At 34.2% G+C, this 20552-nt stretch overlaps 1 protein-coding gene across 3 annotated transcripts in view; it reads right to left on the bottom strand.

Annotated features, from left to right (window-relative positions):
* The window catches only part of myo9ab (myosin IXAb), a 106953-nt gene extending 87817 nt beyond the window's left edge, over window positions 1–19136 (bottom strand). For 2 of the 3 annotated variants that reach the window (XM_079858927.1, XM_079858925.1), the window contains exon 1: window positions 1203–1273. In XM_079858927.1, coding sequence (XP_079715053.1) covers window positions 1203–1237 — 35 coding nt within the window. In that variant the 5' untranslated portion in view covers window positions 1238–1273. Of the gene's footprint in view, window positions 1–1202; window positions 1274–18903 lie in introns of those variants that run through there. The other variant, XM_079858926.1, reaches the window with a different exon arrangement.
* Between the last annotated feature and the right edge of the window lie 1416 nt (window positions 19137–20552).

The following is a 20552-nucleotide window of genomic DNA, read 5'->3' as shown; positions in this document are numbered from 1 at the left end:
AGTCATATTTTACCTCAAAATAGAGACAAAATTAATTTAGGATCATTATTTTTGTAGTATGAAATTACAAATATAATATTATTATTATTAGTCTTATTTTAAAATGAAAATTCAATACAAACTGTATATAATTTAAATTGCAATCATAATGTATAGTAATAATAATAATAATAATAATGTTTTTTTTGTTTTTTTGTTGTTGTTTTTAGTGTTTGATCTGGACATGCTGGTCATACATGAATGTGAAATTAAACACCATCTTTGTCATACAATAAGAAACATTTCCCGGTCAATGAACATTCAGAAAGAGTTCAAACAGAGACAGACAGACGTTCAGATCCACTTCCAGTGACTGTCAGGAATAAAACACTCGTGTTTCAGAGATGAACTCTGACAACGGCCTGCAGACTTCATGTTGAAGACGCTTCGCTCTCGCTCTGAATGAAGCCAAACGTGAAGCGGCACAACGCTTTGAGTTTGGATGAACCGCTAAAGAAAGAGTCTGCTCTCGTCTGGATCAAACTAATGACGCCGTATGGAGAAGAGCAGCGCAGGCAAAGAGGGAATCTCAACTCATCCCCCCATAAATAAATAATGATTATTTTTATATATATATATATATATATATAAAAATTTATTTAAAAGTGTTAAATACAAATGTAAACAAATAAATTAATATAAGTAACTAAGTATATAAATAAGTGAATATAAATATAGATAAAAAATAAATAAAGAATATATGTAAATAAATATATAAAATAAATAAGAAAATAAAGTGGATATAAATAAATAAATAAATAAAGACTACAAGTAAAACATTTAATAAGTAAATAAATAAAATAAATAAAGTAAATAAAATAACAATAAAGATATAAATAATGAATATGAGTATATAAAATAAGTCAATAATATAAATAAAAATAAAAAATAAAAGTAAATAAACATTTACTAAAAAAAATACATTTACCAAAAAATATAATAATAATAATGAACATAAGTAAATAAGTATATAAAATAAATAAGTAAATATAAAGAAATAAAAAAATAATATAAGTAAATATTATAAATAGAAAATAAATAGAAATATAACTAAATAAAATAAAAATATAAATGAAAAATGAATCTAAGTTAAATAATAATAATAATAATAATAATAATTCTCTCTTAACATTGTGAAATGTGACAGATTTCATGAGATTTACCCAGCATGCAGTGTGACTGAAGTCATCAAGTTCATGAAGCATCGGAAAGTGAAAACGCTGGTTGTCTTCCTCACGCGACTCTCACACACACTCCAGAAATCTGCTTCTGCACACACACACACACACACTCAGAGAGACTCAGGCCGACGCTCTCCTGAGCTCATAAACGTTGAGATCACTGGACAGAAACACCAAGAATGCCACCAAACCAGACGTCTGAACTCTGAGCCCACGCTTTATTGTCTTTAAACAACAGAGAGAAATCCCAAAGCTATTCTCGAGAAGACGACAAGACAACAAGACAACAAACCGTATCTGCCATCATCCTAAATGTCAGGGAACGACTTGAAAACTACCAACATGACTATTAAGGTGGACACGTGACCATTGGTTTTAATGTGTTCAGATCATGTTCACAGGAACTTTTATATTTCTAAATCTCTCCTGAACTTCAATTGTTTCTTGCTCTCGGCAGCAGACAAAACACACTGTGCTCGACAAGTTTGTTTGATTAAATAAAATTAAATGGTTTAATTGTAGTTTATGGGGTTTTTTGAGGACACAAACTCATTGTCCTCCTTTAAACTGCAGAGATCTCTCTGACGCTTGATCATCTTCCGAGAACGAGCAGAAAACAGTTTCACTTCCTCTGAAGAGTTTCACTTCTGCGTCCAAACGACAATCAGAGATTCAGCCGGTCATTGGATCACTGCTTTCTTCCTTTCAGCTGAATTTAACCTTTATCTTACAACACACCACGTTATTTCAGTTCATGCATTAAAGCAGGAATTCTTTCTTTCACAGGAACTTTTACTTTTCTGTTTGCTTGTACAGGGATCTTCAGTTTCTACAGTATAGGTTTTTTGAAGAGATGCATGATATATCGGCCACCATATCGGTATCAGCCGTTATATACTCAGTTTTAATGTTATCAGTATCGGCCGATATATGTTCAGTTTTAATGTTATATATGTTCAGTTTTAATGTTATGTTCAGTTTTAATGTTATCGGTATTGGCCGATATACGTTCAGTTTTAATGTTATATATGTTCAGTTTTAATGTTATATATGTTCAGTTTTAATGTTATCAGTATCGGCCGATATATGTTCAGTTTTAATGTTATATATGTTCAGTTTTAATGTTATCAGTATCGGCCGATATATGTTCAGTTTTAATGTTATCAGTATCGGCCGATATATGTTCAGTTTTAATGTTATCAGTATCGGCCGATATATGTTCAGTTTTAATGTTATCAGTATCGGCCGATATATGTTCAGTTTTAATGTTATATATGTTCAGTTTTAATGTTATATATGTTCAGTTTTAATGTTATCAGTATCGGCCGATATATGTTCAGTTTTAATGTTATCGGTATCAGGCGATATATGTTCAGTTTTAATGTTATATATGTTCAGTTTTGACTTTATCGGTATCGGCCGATATACGTTCAGTATTAATGTTATATATGTTCAGTTTTAATGTTATCGGTATCGGCCGATATATGTTCAGTTTTAATGTTATATATGTTCAGTTTTAATGTTATCAGTATAGGCCGATATATGTTCAGTTTTAATGTTATCAGTATCGGCCGATATACGTTCAGTATTAATGTTATATATGTTCAGTTTTAATGTTATCGGTATCGGCCGATATATGTTCAGTTTTAATGTTATATATGTTCAGTTTTAATGTTATCAGTATAGGCCGATATATGTTCAGTTTTAATGTTATCAGTATCGGCCGATATATGTTCAGTTTTAATGTTATCAGTATCGGCCGATATATGTTCAGTTTTAATGTTATATATGTTCAGTTTTAATGTTATCAGTATAGGCCGATATATGTTCAGTTTTAATGTTATCAGTATCGGCCGATATATGTTCAGTTTTAATGTTATCAGTATCGGCCGATATATGTTCAGTTTTAATGTTATATATGTTCAGTTTTAATGTTATCGGTATCGGCCGATATATGTTCAGTTTTAATGTTATATATGTTCAGTTTTAATGTTATCAGTATCGGCCGATATATGTTCAGTTTTAATGTTATATATGTTCAGTTTTAATGTTATCGGTATCAGGCGATATATGTTCAGTTTTAATGTTATATATGTTCAGTTTTAATGTTATATATGTTCAGTTTTAACTTTATCGGTATCGGCCGATATACGTACAGTATTAATGTTATACAGTATATGTTCAGTTTTAATGTTATCGGTATCGGCCGATATATGTTCAGTTTTAATGTTATATATGTTCAGTTTTAATGTTATCGGTATCAGGCGATATACGTTCAGTTTTAAAGTTATATATGTTCAGTTTTAATGTTATATATGTTCAGTTTTATATGTTCAGTTTTAATGTTATATATGTTCAGTTTTAATGTTATATATGTTCAGTTTTAATGTTATCGGTATCGGCCGATATACGTTCAGTTTTAAAGTTATATACGTTCAGTTTTAATGTTATATATGTTCAGTTTTATATGTTCAGTTTTAATGTTATATATGTTCAGTTTTAATGTTATATATGTTCAGTTTTAATGTTATCGGTATCGGCCGATATACGTTCAGTTTTAATGTTATATACGTTCAGTTTTAATGTTATATATGTTCAGTTTTAACTTTATCGGTATCGGCCGATATACGTTCAGTTTTAATGTTATATATGTTCAGTTTTAATGTTATTGTATCGGCCGATATATGTTCAGTTTTAATGTTATATATGTTCAGTTTTAATGTTATATATGCTCAGTTTTAACTTTATCGGTATCGGCCGATATACGTTCAGTTTTAATGTTATATATGTTCAGTTTTAATGTTATTGTATCGGCCGATACATGTTCAGTTTTAATGTTATATATGTTCAGTTTTAATGTTATATATGTTCAGTTTTAATGTTATTGTATCGGCCGATATATGTTCAGTTTTAATGTTATATATGTTCAGTTTTAATGTTATATATGTTCAGTTTTAACTTTATCGGTATCGACCGATATACGTTCAGTTTTAATGTTATATATGTTCAGTTTTAATGTTATTGTATCGGCCGATATACGTTCAGTTTTAATGTTATATATGTTCAGTTTTAATGTTATCGGTATCGGATGAGTTTTAATGTTATCGGTATCGGACAAATTTTCTTATTCTTTAATTTATTAAAGCTGATAAATAATGTATTATTTCCTTCAGCTGAGACACTTCAGATGCGCACTGATCAACATGATGGTTTGAATTGCTTGAAATATGATTGAAATCACTTCAAAAAGGAAAATACAGTTCAGTGCAAGTCTGTAATATCGGCTACATAACATTATCATGAGAACATCATAATTGTGTGCTTGTGTTGTGGCTTTTAATGGTGAGACTTTTGTTTTTGTAATCAAGCTCTCAAAATTTATATCAAAATTTGGATTTGGATATCGGCCAATATATCGGTTATCGGCTTTCAAATATAATGAATTATCAGTGATCGGTTTTGGCCAAAATTTTCATATCGGTGCATCCCTAGATTCTTCAGATCAGTGTTTTGGTTTCTGGCTTCTTTAAAACACCAGGATATAGTTGATCTTCTAAAGAATTAGAGAGAGAAAAAAAATCACAACTCATTTTTCAACCATTATGTGATATTTCTGAGTAGAACAGGATGGTGAAGAAAGGAGGAGAAAAGTGTGTAGTGGGAAGAAAGAGTCATTTTCAAGTTCATGTCGACTTTAAAGAGGTTATCCTGTTGCTTCAGGCTGTAAAATTCCTCTTTGCCTCCAACTGGAGCCTTTTTAAAGAGTCTGTACTAGATAATCAAACATGGAAGATTCATTTTTTTTCTCTGCTTCATTTCTCTCCCACTAACGCATTGATTTCATGCCTGCTGTCCTCAGATGATCTGTGGTGTCGTATATCAGAGGATCTGCAGCTCATCACATTTCACCGTCATACAGGACTTCTGAAAATTATCATCTATGAGCATCTCGTTTCGATTACCAGGAAGACAAACAACACTAACAACAACAACTACACTTCAAATAACAATAACACACCAATAAACAAAAATATATATACTTTCATCTATAAATTATTAGACTATTTACCATACAATAGATGTTTTCTTCCAAAAATAAATAAATACAAAATTTTTATATAATAACAATATAAATGCAATTTATTATAATAAATAAATAAATTTATTTAATTATTATTTAAATTTAATATTTAAATTTTATTTTATTTTTAATGTGTATTATATATATATATATATAGAGAGAGAGAGAGAGAGAGAGATTTAAAATAAAGAATTATACAATTTTAATAATTAAATGATAATTATTAAACTATTTATTAATAAATAAATTATATAAAAAAAATGTATAAAAAATTATTATATTATATTATATTATATTATATTATTATATTATATTATATTATATTTATTATAATCTGCAGGTGTAAAATGATCAACAACAAGAATAATTGACCATGTTTTACACACTGGCCTTTGTGCTAAACAGGTTTAATTATGTAAAACAGGAACTTTGACTCACTGATGCATTTTTATTTTATTTATAAAAGTGCTTCTCATTAACTGTCTACACAGAAATAGTAATGTTGATGCTTGCCTAAACAAACCCCACTGATATTCCCATGATGCACGTCAGGATCACATCTCCTGCCGGATAACAGGGAACTGGAACGCATAAAGAAATAAAAACGATCTACATTGGCTGCATTCTCACTCAACAAGTCAATATCCAATAATGAATAAAAAAACAATAATGTAGGTCAGTCGAATCTATTTATAAAACACAGAAACCACAATGACCTTCATCTCTCAGAAGCGTCTGATCCCGGGAATAACGCACAGGACACTAGAAACAATCCCATAAAGGAGACATTGTTCTGCAGAACGGAGCGATGAAGAGAAGATGTGAAGGATGGAGACGACAAGTCTCCATTAGTTTTTTTATTAGTTTTCATTTAGTTTTAATTGATTTTTATTCCAGTTTTAGCAATTTGAGCATTTCAACTTGAAGTTAGTTTCCAAAGCAACACCAAATTTTCTTTTGTTGTTGTTGTTGAAGTTTTTCATCTAATATTGATATATTTTTATTTCTGATTTGTTTTAATAACCGAAAATTATTCTAACGGTTTTATTTAACAACAACAACATTAGAGCTGCACAATTCTGGATGAACTGAGATGATTTTTTTTTTTTTTTTTGTTCAAAACAGAAATCATGATTCTCCTATGATTCTCAATAAACAAAAACATTTAATTAATTTTAATTTCAACGTCTATATTTTTATTACTGGATAAATCAGCTTTTTTTTAGCAAATCTTTTGAATGAATGATTCAATGACAAATTTATTTATTAGTCACTTGTCGCCACCTACTGGTGTAACGATGTAATCAATTATATCTTATATGAAGCATCACATTACTTTCAAATTTTGATCGCTAGCGTCGACATCAGTGTTTATATCCGAGCTATAACCTTTTATCCCAGTTCGTCTGTAATAATCTGAACTATTGTAACACAAGGCGCGTTTCCATTACAGATTTGCGCAAAACTTTTGCGTTTTTTTTCTAAATGTCGACAAAAAACTATTGCGAAATGACGTGTTTCCGTAAACCGATGTTATGCGACTAAAACTTCTCGCAATAAGTAAATCCAAAAATCATGGCATCGGACGTTGGTAGGTTAATGTACTAATCCCAGCCACTGCACTGGCCATTATTATTAATGGAAGGAGATGTATGTGTTTTCCAAGCATTAATGGTAAGGAACGACCCTTATTATACTTGTGAGCGCGCCATATGAGGAGTTTCTGGGTGTTTCTCCCTCATTTCTACTTTGAGGTCTTGATTGTGGCATTTATTAGAGGTTTAGAATCCATTATTCCTGTAATTATTTTGTCTTTTATGAATTTAATAAAGAACTCTGTCTCGTATTCTGTCCAAACACACCGCGTCATTACGTCAGCTGACCTGTAAATGCACAAAAACTGTTTCCATTGCAGTTTTGCGAAATATTTCTTTTTTGAATTGCCTAAAAAACCCCCTCATGCGAGTGGAAAAACTTTTTTGCGATACATGGGAGTTTTTGCGAAATTGACGTGTTTCCATTGGGCGTGTTTTCAATTCGCAATTTCAATTTGCGCAATTTGAAGGGTAATGGAAACGCGGCTACAGAAAGATTAATCGTGCAGCTCTAAACAACAGTGGTTCAGAATTGATCTCGCTTTAAATGCAATTGAAAGTAAACGTATATAGAGTTTAAATATTTTTCCAAACTTTGACCCGACCACCTAGCAACCACTCAAAGCACCCTAGCAACCACCTTGCAATGCCCTAAAAACGAAATCCACAACAACCACAAAGCAACCAATCACAGTAATCTGGCAAACGGACACATTCTCTGAATAAAATGTAAAAATGTATTTGTGGAAATTTATTTGAAGGAAACTGCTGCATCCTTAAAGGTGCCCTAGAATGTGAAATTGAATTTATCTTGGCATAGTTAAATAACAAGAGTTCAGTACATGGACATGACATACAGTGAGTCTCAAACACCATAGTTTTCCCTTTCTTATTTAAATCTCGTTTTTGAAAAACACCCCTGAAAAACAGGCGAATCTCCACATAACACCGACTGTGACGCAACAGTCGGGATCATTAATATGTACGCCTCTAAAAATTTGCATATGCCAGCCCATGTTCAAGGCCAGGCGGAACTGCACAGGCGAATCATCAGAAGTTCTGCAGGTGAAGAAACAAGCAGGAGGAGGATCATAGGGAAAATGGCAGATCTATCTATAATCTGATACCGCTACAGTTTAATTCGAAGTTGTTAGTTGCTCTGCCCGTTTCCCCACGGACTGTTTTTCTAACCTGGAACATATATCAAGCAGCCAGGCTTCTCTTGACGTCTCAAACGGACGAAGGGGGCAATTTCAACTAACGTTATATTCCCGCAAGCGGTAAGTAGTGATTTTATTAACAATAATTTACACTGTGTTATCTAGATCCAGCGCGATATTGTTTTTTCCTCGAGAGACATCGTGGCTTGCAAACGAGCGAACGAAGCATGGCAGTTGCTCAGTGTTTGGATGTACAAATGAACACAAAAGTATTTTTTTAGTTCCTTCATCCGAGCCTCTGGAGAACCAGTGGGTTATGTGAATTTCTGATGTGTAATTGTTCAAGTTCAGACAGATAATCTTTCTCTCAAAGTCGTTCAACACTGTTTATGCATCAGTAGATCGCGTTGCAGTGATAAGATCTTCATTCACGCGATCAACAGGCTGTCATCTGCTCAATGCTCATCACTGCAACCTTTTATGTGATGGGAATAGATCTAAATACTTAAAAAACTTCTCATGATTCGTTAATCCCGATAGCTGTAATAGTAAAAACGTATAAAAGCTGTAATAGTAAAAGTTTTCCAGATAGCTCTACATGTAATGCCAGATATTTCATATGCAAGCATGTCAGCCAATCACAGCAGAGGGCAACAACACTGAAGTCTCACAGCAGACACGCCCCTTCAAACAGAGTGTTCAAACCAGGGAATGAAATCAGGCTAGGAAATATGCCTTTTATTTCTAAATTATAACAAATTTTGATCTAAAAAACATACTAACATTATAAGGGCACCCCAGGAAACATTATAAAATAATAAAATAATCCATTCTAGGGCACCTTTAAATAAAACACAATGCTAAATTGACAAAAAAGTGCGGTTTCCTTCAGGCAGGTTAACAACCTCGAGCTCGTGTCTGCAGTCTCACACAGATTATATTCCAACATGAATTCAGTTTAATCTGGTGGGAAATGAACATGAAGTGCCCTCTTCAGACAGCCAGGGACTATCAGTGAACTGAATTACACACACTCCATTTAACTCTAAAGGATGCAGTCATTAGGGTTAAAACACACACACTCACACACACACATTAGCACAACCATTTGCATTCAGTGAGGATTTGCCCCAGGGCATGATGGGCCGCCACTGAGACAGGAACCTCACGAGGAAACACACACACACACACACACGCCATCAAAATGACTTCAACAATATTCAGATGATTATTCAGTTCAACATGAGGAAGAGAAGCGGTGACGATCAGATAACAGATCCATACTGGTTATTAATCTGACGAATTCTGCATCGCAATCAGGAAACAAGAGCTTTTAAAGGAACATTACCTGGGAAAAAAACGGGTTTAAAAAGACATGATAATTTTTCATCCCTGATGAACACGTCATATCTCTAACAGGAAGAAAAGAAACTCAACTTGATGAAACATTACACAATCCAATACAGTAGAAGACTGATGAAACTTCCTCTAAAACACAACTGATCATCAGTAACATGAACACACACACACATTCTCCTCTAACAACATCATCTCGTCCAAACGCCAGACATACTTTCAAATTAATCTACAATATTCCAGAAAATGAATGATTCAATAACTCACACAAAGATTTCACGGGTTTCGTTACAGGATGAATCAGCGTTTTTGAACGAATCTCTCTAATGAATGATTCAACGACAAATACATTTTTTAACAGTCACTTGTCGCCACCTACTGGTGTAACGATGTAATAGATTAAAATTATTATTTGAAGTATCACATTACTTTCAAAAGGTGATTTACTCTATTTTGAGAAAAGAAACTCAACTTTATGAAACATTACACAACCAAATACAGCAGAAGACTGATGAAACTTCCTCTAAAACACAATGATCATCAGTAACATGAACACACACACACACACACAAATCCTCCTCTAACAGCATCATCTCGTCCAAACGCCAGACATACTTCCAAATTAATCTACAATCTCCCAGAAAAACCACACACAATCCTCACATCATCCCGACTGAAATCCACTCCCAGCATCCGTGTTCCTCACCGGCTCCTGTATAATCACCTGTCAATCAAAATACACTGATCTGGATTTATCAACTGAAAACATTCCACATCAAATAAAGATTCCAAATAGAATGTTTTACAGCCTGAGGGTCCGATGCTCTTCTGTCACACACACACACACACACACACACACGATGATGCACTGAAATATTCATAACTCATGAATGTTGCTTGGCCTCTTTTTAACCCTTTAACACATAACCTCGGGTCTTTATCGTCAAAGTTAGACATCAATCTTCTCATTGTTCCTCAATCTACTCACAAACAACAGAAGAAAAACATTTATAAAAGAAAGTCTGTTTTCAAATACATTTTTTTGGTCCCACTTTATATTAAGTGGCTTTAAGTACTATGTACTTACATGTACTTACATTGAAATTAATCATTTGATACAATGTACTTATTGTGTAACTACATGTTTTTTCATTGTACTTACATTTGAAAAATTCCTGCATGTAATTACAGCTGTAATTAATTTATGTAATTACATTTGTAATTACACAGTTGACCCTTCCCTTACACCTTAAACCAACCCAATCCACCACACCTGTCCCTAACCTTACCCGTATCACACCTCAATAGCAGCAAAAGTGTTTTACAATACAACATGAACACAATAAGTACATTGTACTTTTTTTTTTTTGTGTAAGTACATAGTACTTAACGCCACTTAATATAAAGTGGGACCCTTTTTTTTTTATAAAAAGTGTTTTTTGTCATAAAACTACATTTTAAATGACGAAGCGATTCAAGTTATGCATGTAAATATTAGTGTCAGTGTCACTTGATTGATGGTGGATCTGGTGGAGAAGCTGTCAGCAATCATAATTTTGATTTTGAAGACGTTGAAAATATTTTTGAGAATATGGTTGAGATGGTGAATATGAAACGAGCGCTGATTATGACAGTGATTATGGGGGGGGGGGGGACCTGCTCAAAATGAACCCTTCTAAACTCCAGAAGGTAACGAAATATGCTTTATTTTTATTCTTTTGTTATTGTTATTAAAATATCAGGAGTTTTATACTATTGTGGCAGTTATAGATCCGGGTAGCTAAAAACATGAATATGTAATGATTGGTGAAACATTCATGCATTTGATGGTTAAATCAGCTGATTATTGCTGAAGCAAAAAAATGAATGAATGTGTAAAAGCACTTCTAAAAATGAAAGTATAAAAAATGTAATGTATTGTGCTAAACGTTTTTATTTTATACAAAATATATATTTACTAAAAAAATTAGCACACTAAAGTTGCTACAAAATCAAAGCTAAATATTGTGTTCCAAATTTGAAGTTGATATCACAAAAATTTAAGTTCCCATGATTTTGTGTATGTGTAATACCAAAACTATCCACCGCGGGACACCCATATAACCCTAACCTAACCCTTCTCCAGTCACAAATTAATATAATTCTGTCACAATATCACTTCTATCACAAAACAGTCACCAGATACAGAACCTTGAGACTCAGACCTTTCCGACAATATGCGTTTTGTCAATATTTTGATTATGAAATGGTGTAGTAAATTGACTCCGCCCACTAAGGGGAGGAGCCTGTTAAAAAAGTTTAAAGTACCGTTTTTATGGTAAAGCTTTTTGAGGTTTCAGATTATGAACGACACCCACTTTATAATGATTACTAAAATATGTGAAAAAGATAATAAAAGTATACTGGGACAAAAACGTGAGTTTCAGAAGAGATTGTAACCTCGATATGAGAGTGAGTGTGTGTGAATGTTGTTCTGGGATCAGGAGGTTCTCAGGGTTTAATGCGATGGGAATGTTCTCTAATGGCCTTGGGATCGAGGCTGTCCGTGCTTTTACAGCCATGTCTCATATGATGTGTCACTTCATATCTCAGCAGAAGATGACGAGCGGCATTCCGGAACATTCCCTCGTTCTGCTGGGAATAGTGTGCGACTGTAGACGGTATGCAGTGATTAGGGACTCAATGACATCCATTCCATTTTATTTTTTCTGGATTCCATTCTAATGGTCAAAGTTTAATTTTAGTAATCATGTGTAATTAATTGAAATCATTGAACGTATACAATTTAACAACAATTTATTAAAAGATTAACAAAAATGACATTAAGGGCCCTTTTATTTTTTTCCCAAATTCCATTTTTTCCACTTCATTTTTTTTATTCTGTATTCCTTTTAAATGGTCAATTTTTTTTTTTCTAATCAATACACGTTTAATTTATTGAAATCATGAACTTATGCAATTTATAAACAATTATTTTAAAACTTTAACAGAAATATATTTTTTAGGGCCCTCTTAAATCACCTATTCCATTTCAATGGTTTAATTAAATTTTAATAATCAAAAAGCATTATTTATAAAATGTAATAATTTATTTAAAAAAATAAATAAAATAATAATAATAATAGGGCCCTATGAAATTAGTGTTTTCATTTTTCTGGATTTATGATTTAATACAAAAATTTACTATAAAATAAATGGTCAGTTCAACCACATGCGGTTTCATGTCATACATAACATTACACACCCCATCGCCAAATCCTAGAAAAATTCAGTTAAGACAGTTGTATAATCTTAACAATAGGCCTACACAACAAATCAATATACAGAAAAACAGATTTCTAAAATAAGGGATAGGCCACAAATCTGTGAGTAGGCTACAGTTTGCAAAACTGAACAGGTGATGTGTAATATTCAGTTACTGTAAGAAACCGTTCCAGCGGGTGGAGTTACTGTATATTACACGTCACCTGTGTGTACTCCCATTAACTGGAACAGATTTTCACTGGAACTGAATATTACATCCAAATATTGTATTGTAATGTAATCAATCCGCATATTGTTGTGTAGCTTCACCTATCGGAACAGTATTTCACAATTTTTCACATGAACTGAATATTACAAACAACTATTGCGAAAGAACAATTTACAAAAAAACGATTGCAAAAGCGTGCACGGATTATGAATTTGTTCACCGTTACCGTACCGGTTTTTTTTTTTTGGGTTTTTTTCTGTATAGAACTATATGTTCTGTATAGCGTTAATTGCGTTAAATATTTACTTGCCACTGAGTCTTTTCCCATTTCTACCAGTAACGCTTATTCAGCTTCCCGCGTCTACTTCCCGCGCAGACATCGACGGCACAGCTGGGTTGTATAGGTTGCCAGGTTGAGCTCACAAATGGGTTGAAATTTGTATGATTGTTGATTGCGCGAGTAGGATGGGTTTCATACAGACGGGAGTGAAATACGGGAGATTCCCGGGGAAAACGGGAGTGTTGACAGGTATGATCCACATCACACAGGAACTGTTCTCACACACACACACACACACACACACAGTTCTGTCCTGTCGGTGTACAGTAATGAAGAACGGGGACAGTGTTCACACACACACACACACACACACACACACACACACACACACACAGTTCTGTCCTGTCGGTGTACAGTAATGAAGAACGGGGACAGTGTTCACACACACACACACACACACAGTTCTGTCCTGTCGGTGTACAGTAATGAAGAACGGGGACAGTGTTCACACACACACACACACACACACACACACACAGTTCTGTCCTGTCGGTGTACAGTAATGAAGAACGGGGGCCGCTGAAAGCACAGGCTAATGAGGAGTGTATAGTTGTGTACTCTCTTTGATCTGAACATCACAGATGGAGAAGTGTGGGAGTCGGGAAGCGTGTGATGCCGTCTCCTCTTCTCCTCTTCACCTGCACCAGCTCGTCTGCGTGTGGACAACACCTGCGCTGAGGAACCTCACAGGAACACGACACACACCAGTGGAACTGTGCGAGAACCAAACCACTCTGAGATGTGTGAATCCTTCTAATGCACACTTTACAGTCCTGTCTAAATTAATACAATTAATAAAATACAATTAAATAATTATATAAATAATAATAAAATACAAAAACTTTATTAAATATAATACATATTTTATTTTATTTTATTAAATATAATAAAACGTATTTATTACTATATTATATTATATTATACTTTGTTTTATTTTATTATATTATATTTAATCAAATAAAATGTGTATGTGTGTGTTTTTTATTTTACTTTATTTTAATTTTATTTCTATTCTCATCCGAATGCTCTCTCTGTATGATACGTGTGGTTTATTGATTGAAAATAAAAAATCATAATCACAAAAAATAAAATAAAATATATAATATAATAAGTATATTTCATTATAGTTAATAAAATAAATAAAAAATTAACTAAATTAAATATATTTTTTTATTTTTTTATTTATTTTTTTGTTCTGCATTAACTTTTTTTAAATTCATATGCTCACATTTTTACAATTAATATGCTCATGTTGTTATTTTCATATTACATTCAATAAAAGGGTGTAATAAAATATGTCTGATAACACATAACATAAAATATCATTTAAAATATAATGTAACATAAAATATAATTATATATTAGAATTATATAAGAATATATATTCTTGTTCTGCAGTTAAACATTATTTTCTTGTTATTTATTTAGGGAAGTGTTTCTATTAAAAGGTATAAATATTGTGCATTGATATTCAAATGTCTGAGAACAAAAGATTATGTAATATAAAATATATACAACAAATAAAACAATAGAACAATATTTATAGTCATTCTTGTTTGGCAGTAACTTTAAAAAAAAAAAAAGGTATTTGCTTATGTTATTCTGTGATCTGTATTGTAAAAAGCGCTATATAAATAAAGGTGACGTGACTTGATTAACAAAGAATATAAAACATTTTAATTGTGTGTATTTTTCCACATTAAATTCTACATATGAGAATATTGTTTCATCAGGCTTTTGGGAAACTGGGTTGGACTCAAGCAGCCAGGCGATCCAAGGTTAATGAAAGACGTCGCAGTGACCGTCCGTGTGTGTGTGAGAGAGAGTGTGTGTGTGAGTGTGTGTGAGAGAGAGTGTGTGTGTGAGAGAAAGAGAGAGAGAGAGTGTGTGTGTGTGTGTGTGTGTGTGTGTGTGTGTGTGTGTGTGTGTGTGTGTGTGTGTGTGTGTGTGTGTGTGAGAGAGAGTGTGTGTGTGTGTGTGAGAGAGAGAGAGTGAGAGTGTGTGTGTGTGTGTTTGTGTGTGTGTGTGTGTGTGTGTGTGAGAGAGAGAGAGAGAGAGAGAGAGAGAGAGAGACAGAGAGAGAGAGAGTGTGTGTGTGTGTGTGTGTGTGTGTGTGTGTGTGTGTGTGTGTGTGTGTGTGTGTGTGTATGTGTGTCACGAATGGCCCTGATGTCTGTTGCCTACTCAGGGAAGACAGCGTCCCAACACTGTCTCTGATGCCTGAAAGTGCTTATAAAATACATAAATATATGAAATATCAGTAGATATTGAGCAGAGCCGACAGTTCGAGAGCTTCCATGAGGAAACGACTGACCAGAAACCCTGATGACACGTTACTAACATGCAGCAGAGTGTGTGTGTCTGGGTAAAGCCCTGAGTGTGTATCCTGAGAGATACTAAATAATTATAAAATAATAATAATAATTCATTACATTTCTATAGCGCTTTTCGAACGCCAGCTTCAGCACGAGGACGTCGTCACACTCACACACACTCACACACTCCTGACCCAGACACAGTTAAACACACACTCATCCGACGAGGCCTATCAGCGCTGGAAGAAGCGTTTCAGCTGCTAATCAACTAATAGAGCTGATGGAGAAGAGGATCCTCTGATCAGTGTGTCTTCAGTTCACCTCACAATCTGAATCTTAACGTCACGTTTCATCTGAAAACGCCAAAAATAGGTATATATGTAGACATTATTTCATTTTATATGTACTTGTTTTGTTTTTTTATTCATGATAAAATAATTCTGATAAATAAATAAATACACAAATAAATAAATAAAATAAATAAATAAATAAATTCACAAATAAACAAAGAAATGCACAAAGAAATAACATATAATAATAAATAATGTATTTTTATATATCAGAATTATTTTTTAGAAGAAAAAGAAAAAAGAGACTGAGGCCTATTTTGGGATTCATAAATAGATAATTATGGACGGATGGACTTTTTTTTCTTGTAATTTTAGTGAGAAAGTCGTTTCCGTTCAATTAAACCCAATAATGAAATGCAGTCTCTCATTATAAAGCCGTTTACTCTCCAGATCGTCTAATAACAGGAATTACTGCATGATTACTGAATATAGTAATTTCATATTCATTCATTCCACTGCTGGGATATATATATATATCATTAGCGTAATATAACATCACTGATACAGTAACAGTATACAGTATACGGCCAGCGTGCAGAAGTGTTTATGATCATAATCTGAGTGTGTTAGTTTGTTGCATCATTTCATTCCACAGAGAGCGAATCAAAGCCCAGCATCAGTGCTGATCCCAACAGAAGTCATGAACACACACACACACACACACACACACACACACACACAGGTGGAGGTGACACGCTGATGGAAAAGAGACAGAGAATCACTTAAAAAAAGGAAAATAGAGTTAAGTGCAAAAAGTCTATCATATCGGCTACATAAAATTATAATAAAAACATTATAATTGTGTGTTTGAGGCTTTAAATGTTGAGACTTTAGTTTTTGTAATCAGGCTCTCAAAAACTATATAAAAAATTGGATTTAGATTTATCGGCCGATATATCGGTTATCGGCTTTCAAATATAAAGATTTATCGGTTATCGGCCAAATTTTTCATATCATGCATCCCTATGAATCAATGCACCAATAACCCAAGTTTTCCCATGATGCATTGCAGGAAAAGTGATGCGTTCTCATCAGGAGTCATCTGAGGTGAGACTTGCACACGTTCATATCCCAAACATTCAAATCAGGCTAACTGGAAGTGAACACTCATACACTTCTTCATTTGTCAACTGTCACACACACACACACACATTAAAACCAGTTCTACTAGAGAATGACACCGACTACCAGCTCCCCCATGATGCTTTGCATTTCCAGCAAAATTCAACGCAAATAAAGCCTCCTACAACCAGGCCACCGTCGTTATGAAACACAGTAATCCATATCGGCTTTAATGGATTTGAGTTATGAAGAGCTCACAGCTTGACACCCCCATCGCTCCGGCTCCTAAAGATCTTTAACTCACTGAAAATGGATTATATTTGTGTTTACCCGAGCCGGGACAATGCCAGATCATCAAGATGACGTCTAGTTAGTCAACATGATCGAAAACACTTTTCCCAGGAAAACACTGAACAAATGTGTCATAGTGCCAGCAACATGATCAGCATTTGATGACCGGAAATCATTTCTGAACGCTGCTCACTATGTAGGCAGTTCTCTATGATGACTACAGTGCTGTCTAAGTAGGCAGCACACTGTGTTTTCAGGCTATCACTAGAGTTTAATGGCCATAAACGCTGTCTAGGTAAACAGGTGCAAAATGATGTCTAACAAGGTTTTTAGACTATGATGCTCTTAATGCTGTCTAGCTAGGGAGTTCACTATCCAGGCAGCTTTCTATGATGTCTAAAATGCTGTCTATGTAGGTTTTAAGAGTATAATGCTCATAAATGATGTCTATGTAGACTGCTCACTAGATTTGAAGAGAATAATACTCATACTGTCTAGTAGCTACACTAGATTTTGAACCATGGGGTTTTAAAATGATGACTAGATAGTCTCAAAAACCTAAGCTCCCTATTATGCTCAGAATGCTGTCTAACTAGGGAACTAATCATCCAGGCAGCTTTCTATGATGCCTAAAATGCTGTCTATGTAGATTTTAAGAGTGTAATGCCCATAAATGCTGTCTAGCTAAACAAATCCAGGCAGTCTAAGTAGGCAGCATACTACAATAGGTTTCAAAGCGGACACTATGATTTTAAGGGTATAATGGTATAGATTTTAAGGGTATAATGCTCATAAATGCTGTCTAGCTAAACGACCCACTAGATTTGTATACTACGAGGTGCCAAAATGACTTCTAAATAGGCAGCTTACTGGGTTTTTGAGACTATGATGCTCAAAATGTTGTTTAAAGCTTACTTGATTTTAAGGGTATAATGCTCATAAATGCTGTCTAGCTAGGGAGCTAACTATACAGGCAGCTTTCTATGATGCCTAAGATGCTGTCCATGTAGATTTTAAGGGTATAATGCTAAACGGCCCACTAGATTTAGAAAATATGAGGTCTAAAATGCTGTCTGCATAGACAGTACACTTGGTTTTGAGACACAGGTGTGTCTAGTAGACTGACATTCACACTAATGCAAAGCATATAGTTGCATATCAAAGACAATGAAGTTAAACATGCAATATTGCTTTCATGTAAACATCTCCTGTATTACTGCACTAGGATTGACAGCTTTCTATGATGCCAAAAAAAGCTGTCTATATAGAAATATCTCTAGATGTTACGAGCATAAGGCCCATAGATACTGACTAGGTAAACAGCACACTCGATTTTGACACTAATTGATTGCCATAATGCTGTCTATGTAGTCAGCTCACAAGGTTTTGAGCTTATTGATTATGTCTGCTGCTTTTATGTCGACTGGCATTCATATTCGCATGCATTAAACACATGAAACGTGATGCACTCATTCATAAGTGTCATTGCACGCATGTTTATTGCATCGCTCATATGAATGCAGACTCGAGACTCACAGCTCCAACTAAACAAAGACAAACCCAACAATCTGAACCAGGGCATGAAAACACAATCAGAATCGAGACAGAAAACACAACCGAAGCACATTTCTGCGTCAAACGTTTCTCGCGTCGCGTCTTACCTGCGCGTTGTATCTCTACTGACGCCCGCGTCCGTGTGTCTGCATTCGCCCGCTCCTGCTGTCACTGAACACACGCCACAGTCAATGCTCGTTTTGCTTCTGAATCCCTTTGAACGCTCGCGTTGAGGTTTAACGCCAGTGGAGACGCCGCGCGGTCATGAATGTCACTTGATCAGTAGGAGCGCGCGCGATCGTGGAAGCGCGTCTCCGTCACCGATAATCACTGTGCGGTGACGTGAACGCGCAGTGAGAGGCGGGGGCGCGCGCGAGTGGGAGAGTATTAACTCTATGATAATGACTGTCATAATACTGATGATGTGTGTTATAATATAGCCTACATTGAGAACGAAATGAATGAAGTGTTATTATGCTATCTATCTATCTGTCTGTCTGTCTGTCTGTCTGTCTGTCTGTCTGTCTGTCTGTCTGTCTGTCTATCTGTCTGTCTGTCTGTCTGTCTGTCTGTCTATCTATCTATCTATCTATCTATCTATCTATCTATCTATCTGTCTATCTATCTATCTGTCTATCTATCTATCTATCTATCTATCTATCTATCTATCTGTCTATCTATCCATCTGTCTATCTATCTATCTATCTATCTATCTATCTATCTGTCTATCTATCTATCTGTCTATCTATCTATCTATCTATCTATCTATCTATCTATCTGTCTATCTATCCATCTGTCTATCTATCTATCTATCTATCTATCTATCTGTCTGTCTATCTATCCATCTGTCTATCTATCTATCTATCTATCTATCTATCTATCTATCTGTCTATCTATCCATCTGTCTATCTATCTATCTATCTATCTATCTATCTATCTATCTATCTATCTATCTATCTGTCTATCTATCTATCTATCTATCTATCTATCTATCTGTATCTGTATACAGGGGTGTGAAGTAATGGATTACAAATACTCACGCTACTGTAATTAAGTAGTTTTTTTCAGAAATTGTACTTTTTTGAGTATAGTTTAAAAATTGTGTAATTTTACTTTTACTTGAGTACATTTTAAGTGATGTATCGGAACTTTTACTCCGCTATTTTCCTTCCGTTTGTGGTCGTTACTCGTTACATGCTTGTTTTAATTTTATTTTTATCCATCAACGTGATTGGATCGAGTAATCGGTCATCAAATCAAATTCTGCATAGAAAACTATAACCTACCTGCTGTTACTCGAGGCTGCTGTGGAAGTGCATTCTTCAAGCATCAGTTCCATCCAGATATCAGCGTCTTCCTCTAATATGACAAGGTACATTTCACATTTCAGCTTACTATGGTATTTATATAGGCTGCCTATATAGGGCGTAACATGTTGTGTGAGGTTTGGGTATTGCGTACAGTGTTGTTAACTCCCTCATGTGACGAGTTCATAATGCGGTGAATTCCCGCTCCCATGTACTTCACATATAGAGACACGTGATTTAGTATCAGTGCACCTTATGAACCATGGCGTTAACTTGAACTGCATTTCAGACAGTGCGTGAATACAGCTCGTTAATAAAAGTTTTTTCATCGATCCATTTCATCAATCCGCCTTCATTTAGCAAGTGCATTTGCACAAAAAAAAAAAAAAAATCAAGTTCAACTTTTTTTTGTGGATGCTACCGTTTTAACTTTTATTCATTTACAGGAT

This window comes from Squalius cephalus (genome assembly GCF_949319135.1).
Source record: "Squalius cephalus genome assembly, chromosome: 23".
Classification (NCBI taxonomy): Eukaryota; Metazoa; Chordata; class Actinopteri; order Cypriniformes; family Leuciscidae; genus Squalius; species Squalius cephalus.
Note: the sequence above shows the minus strand (reverse complement) of the source record. Positions and strands in the feature narration are given on the sequence as shown.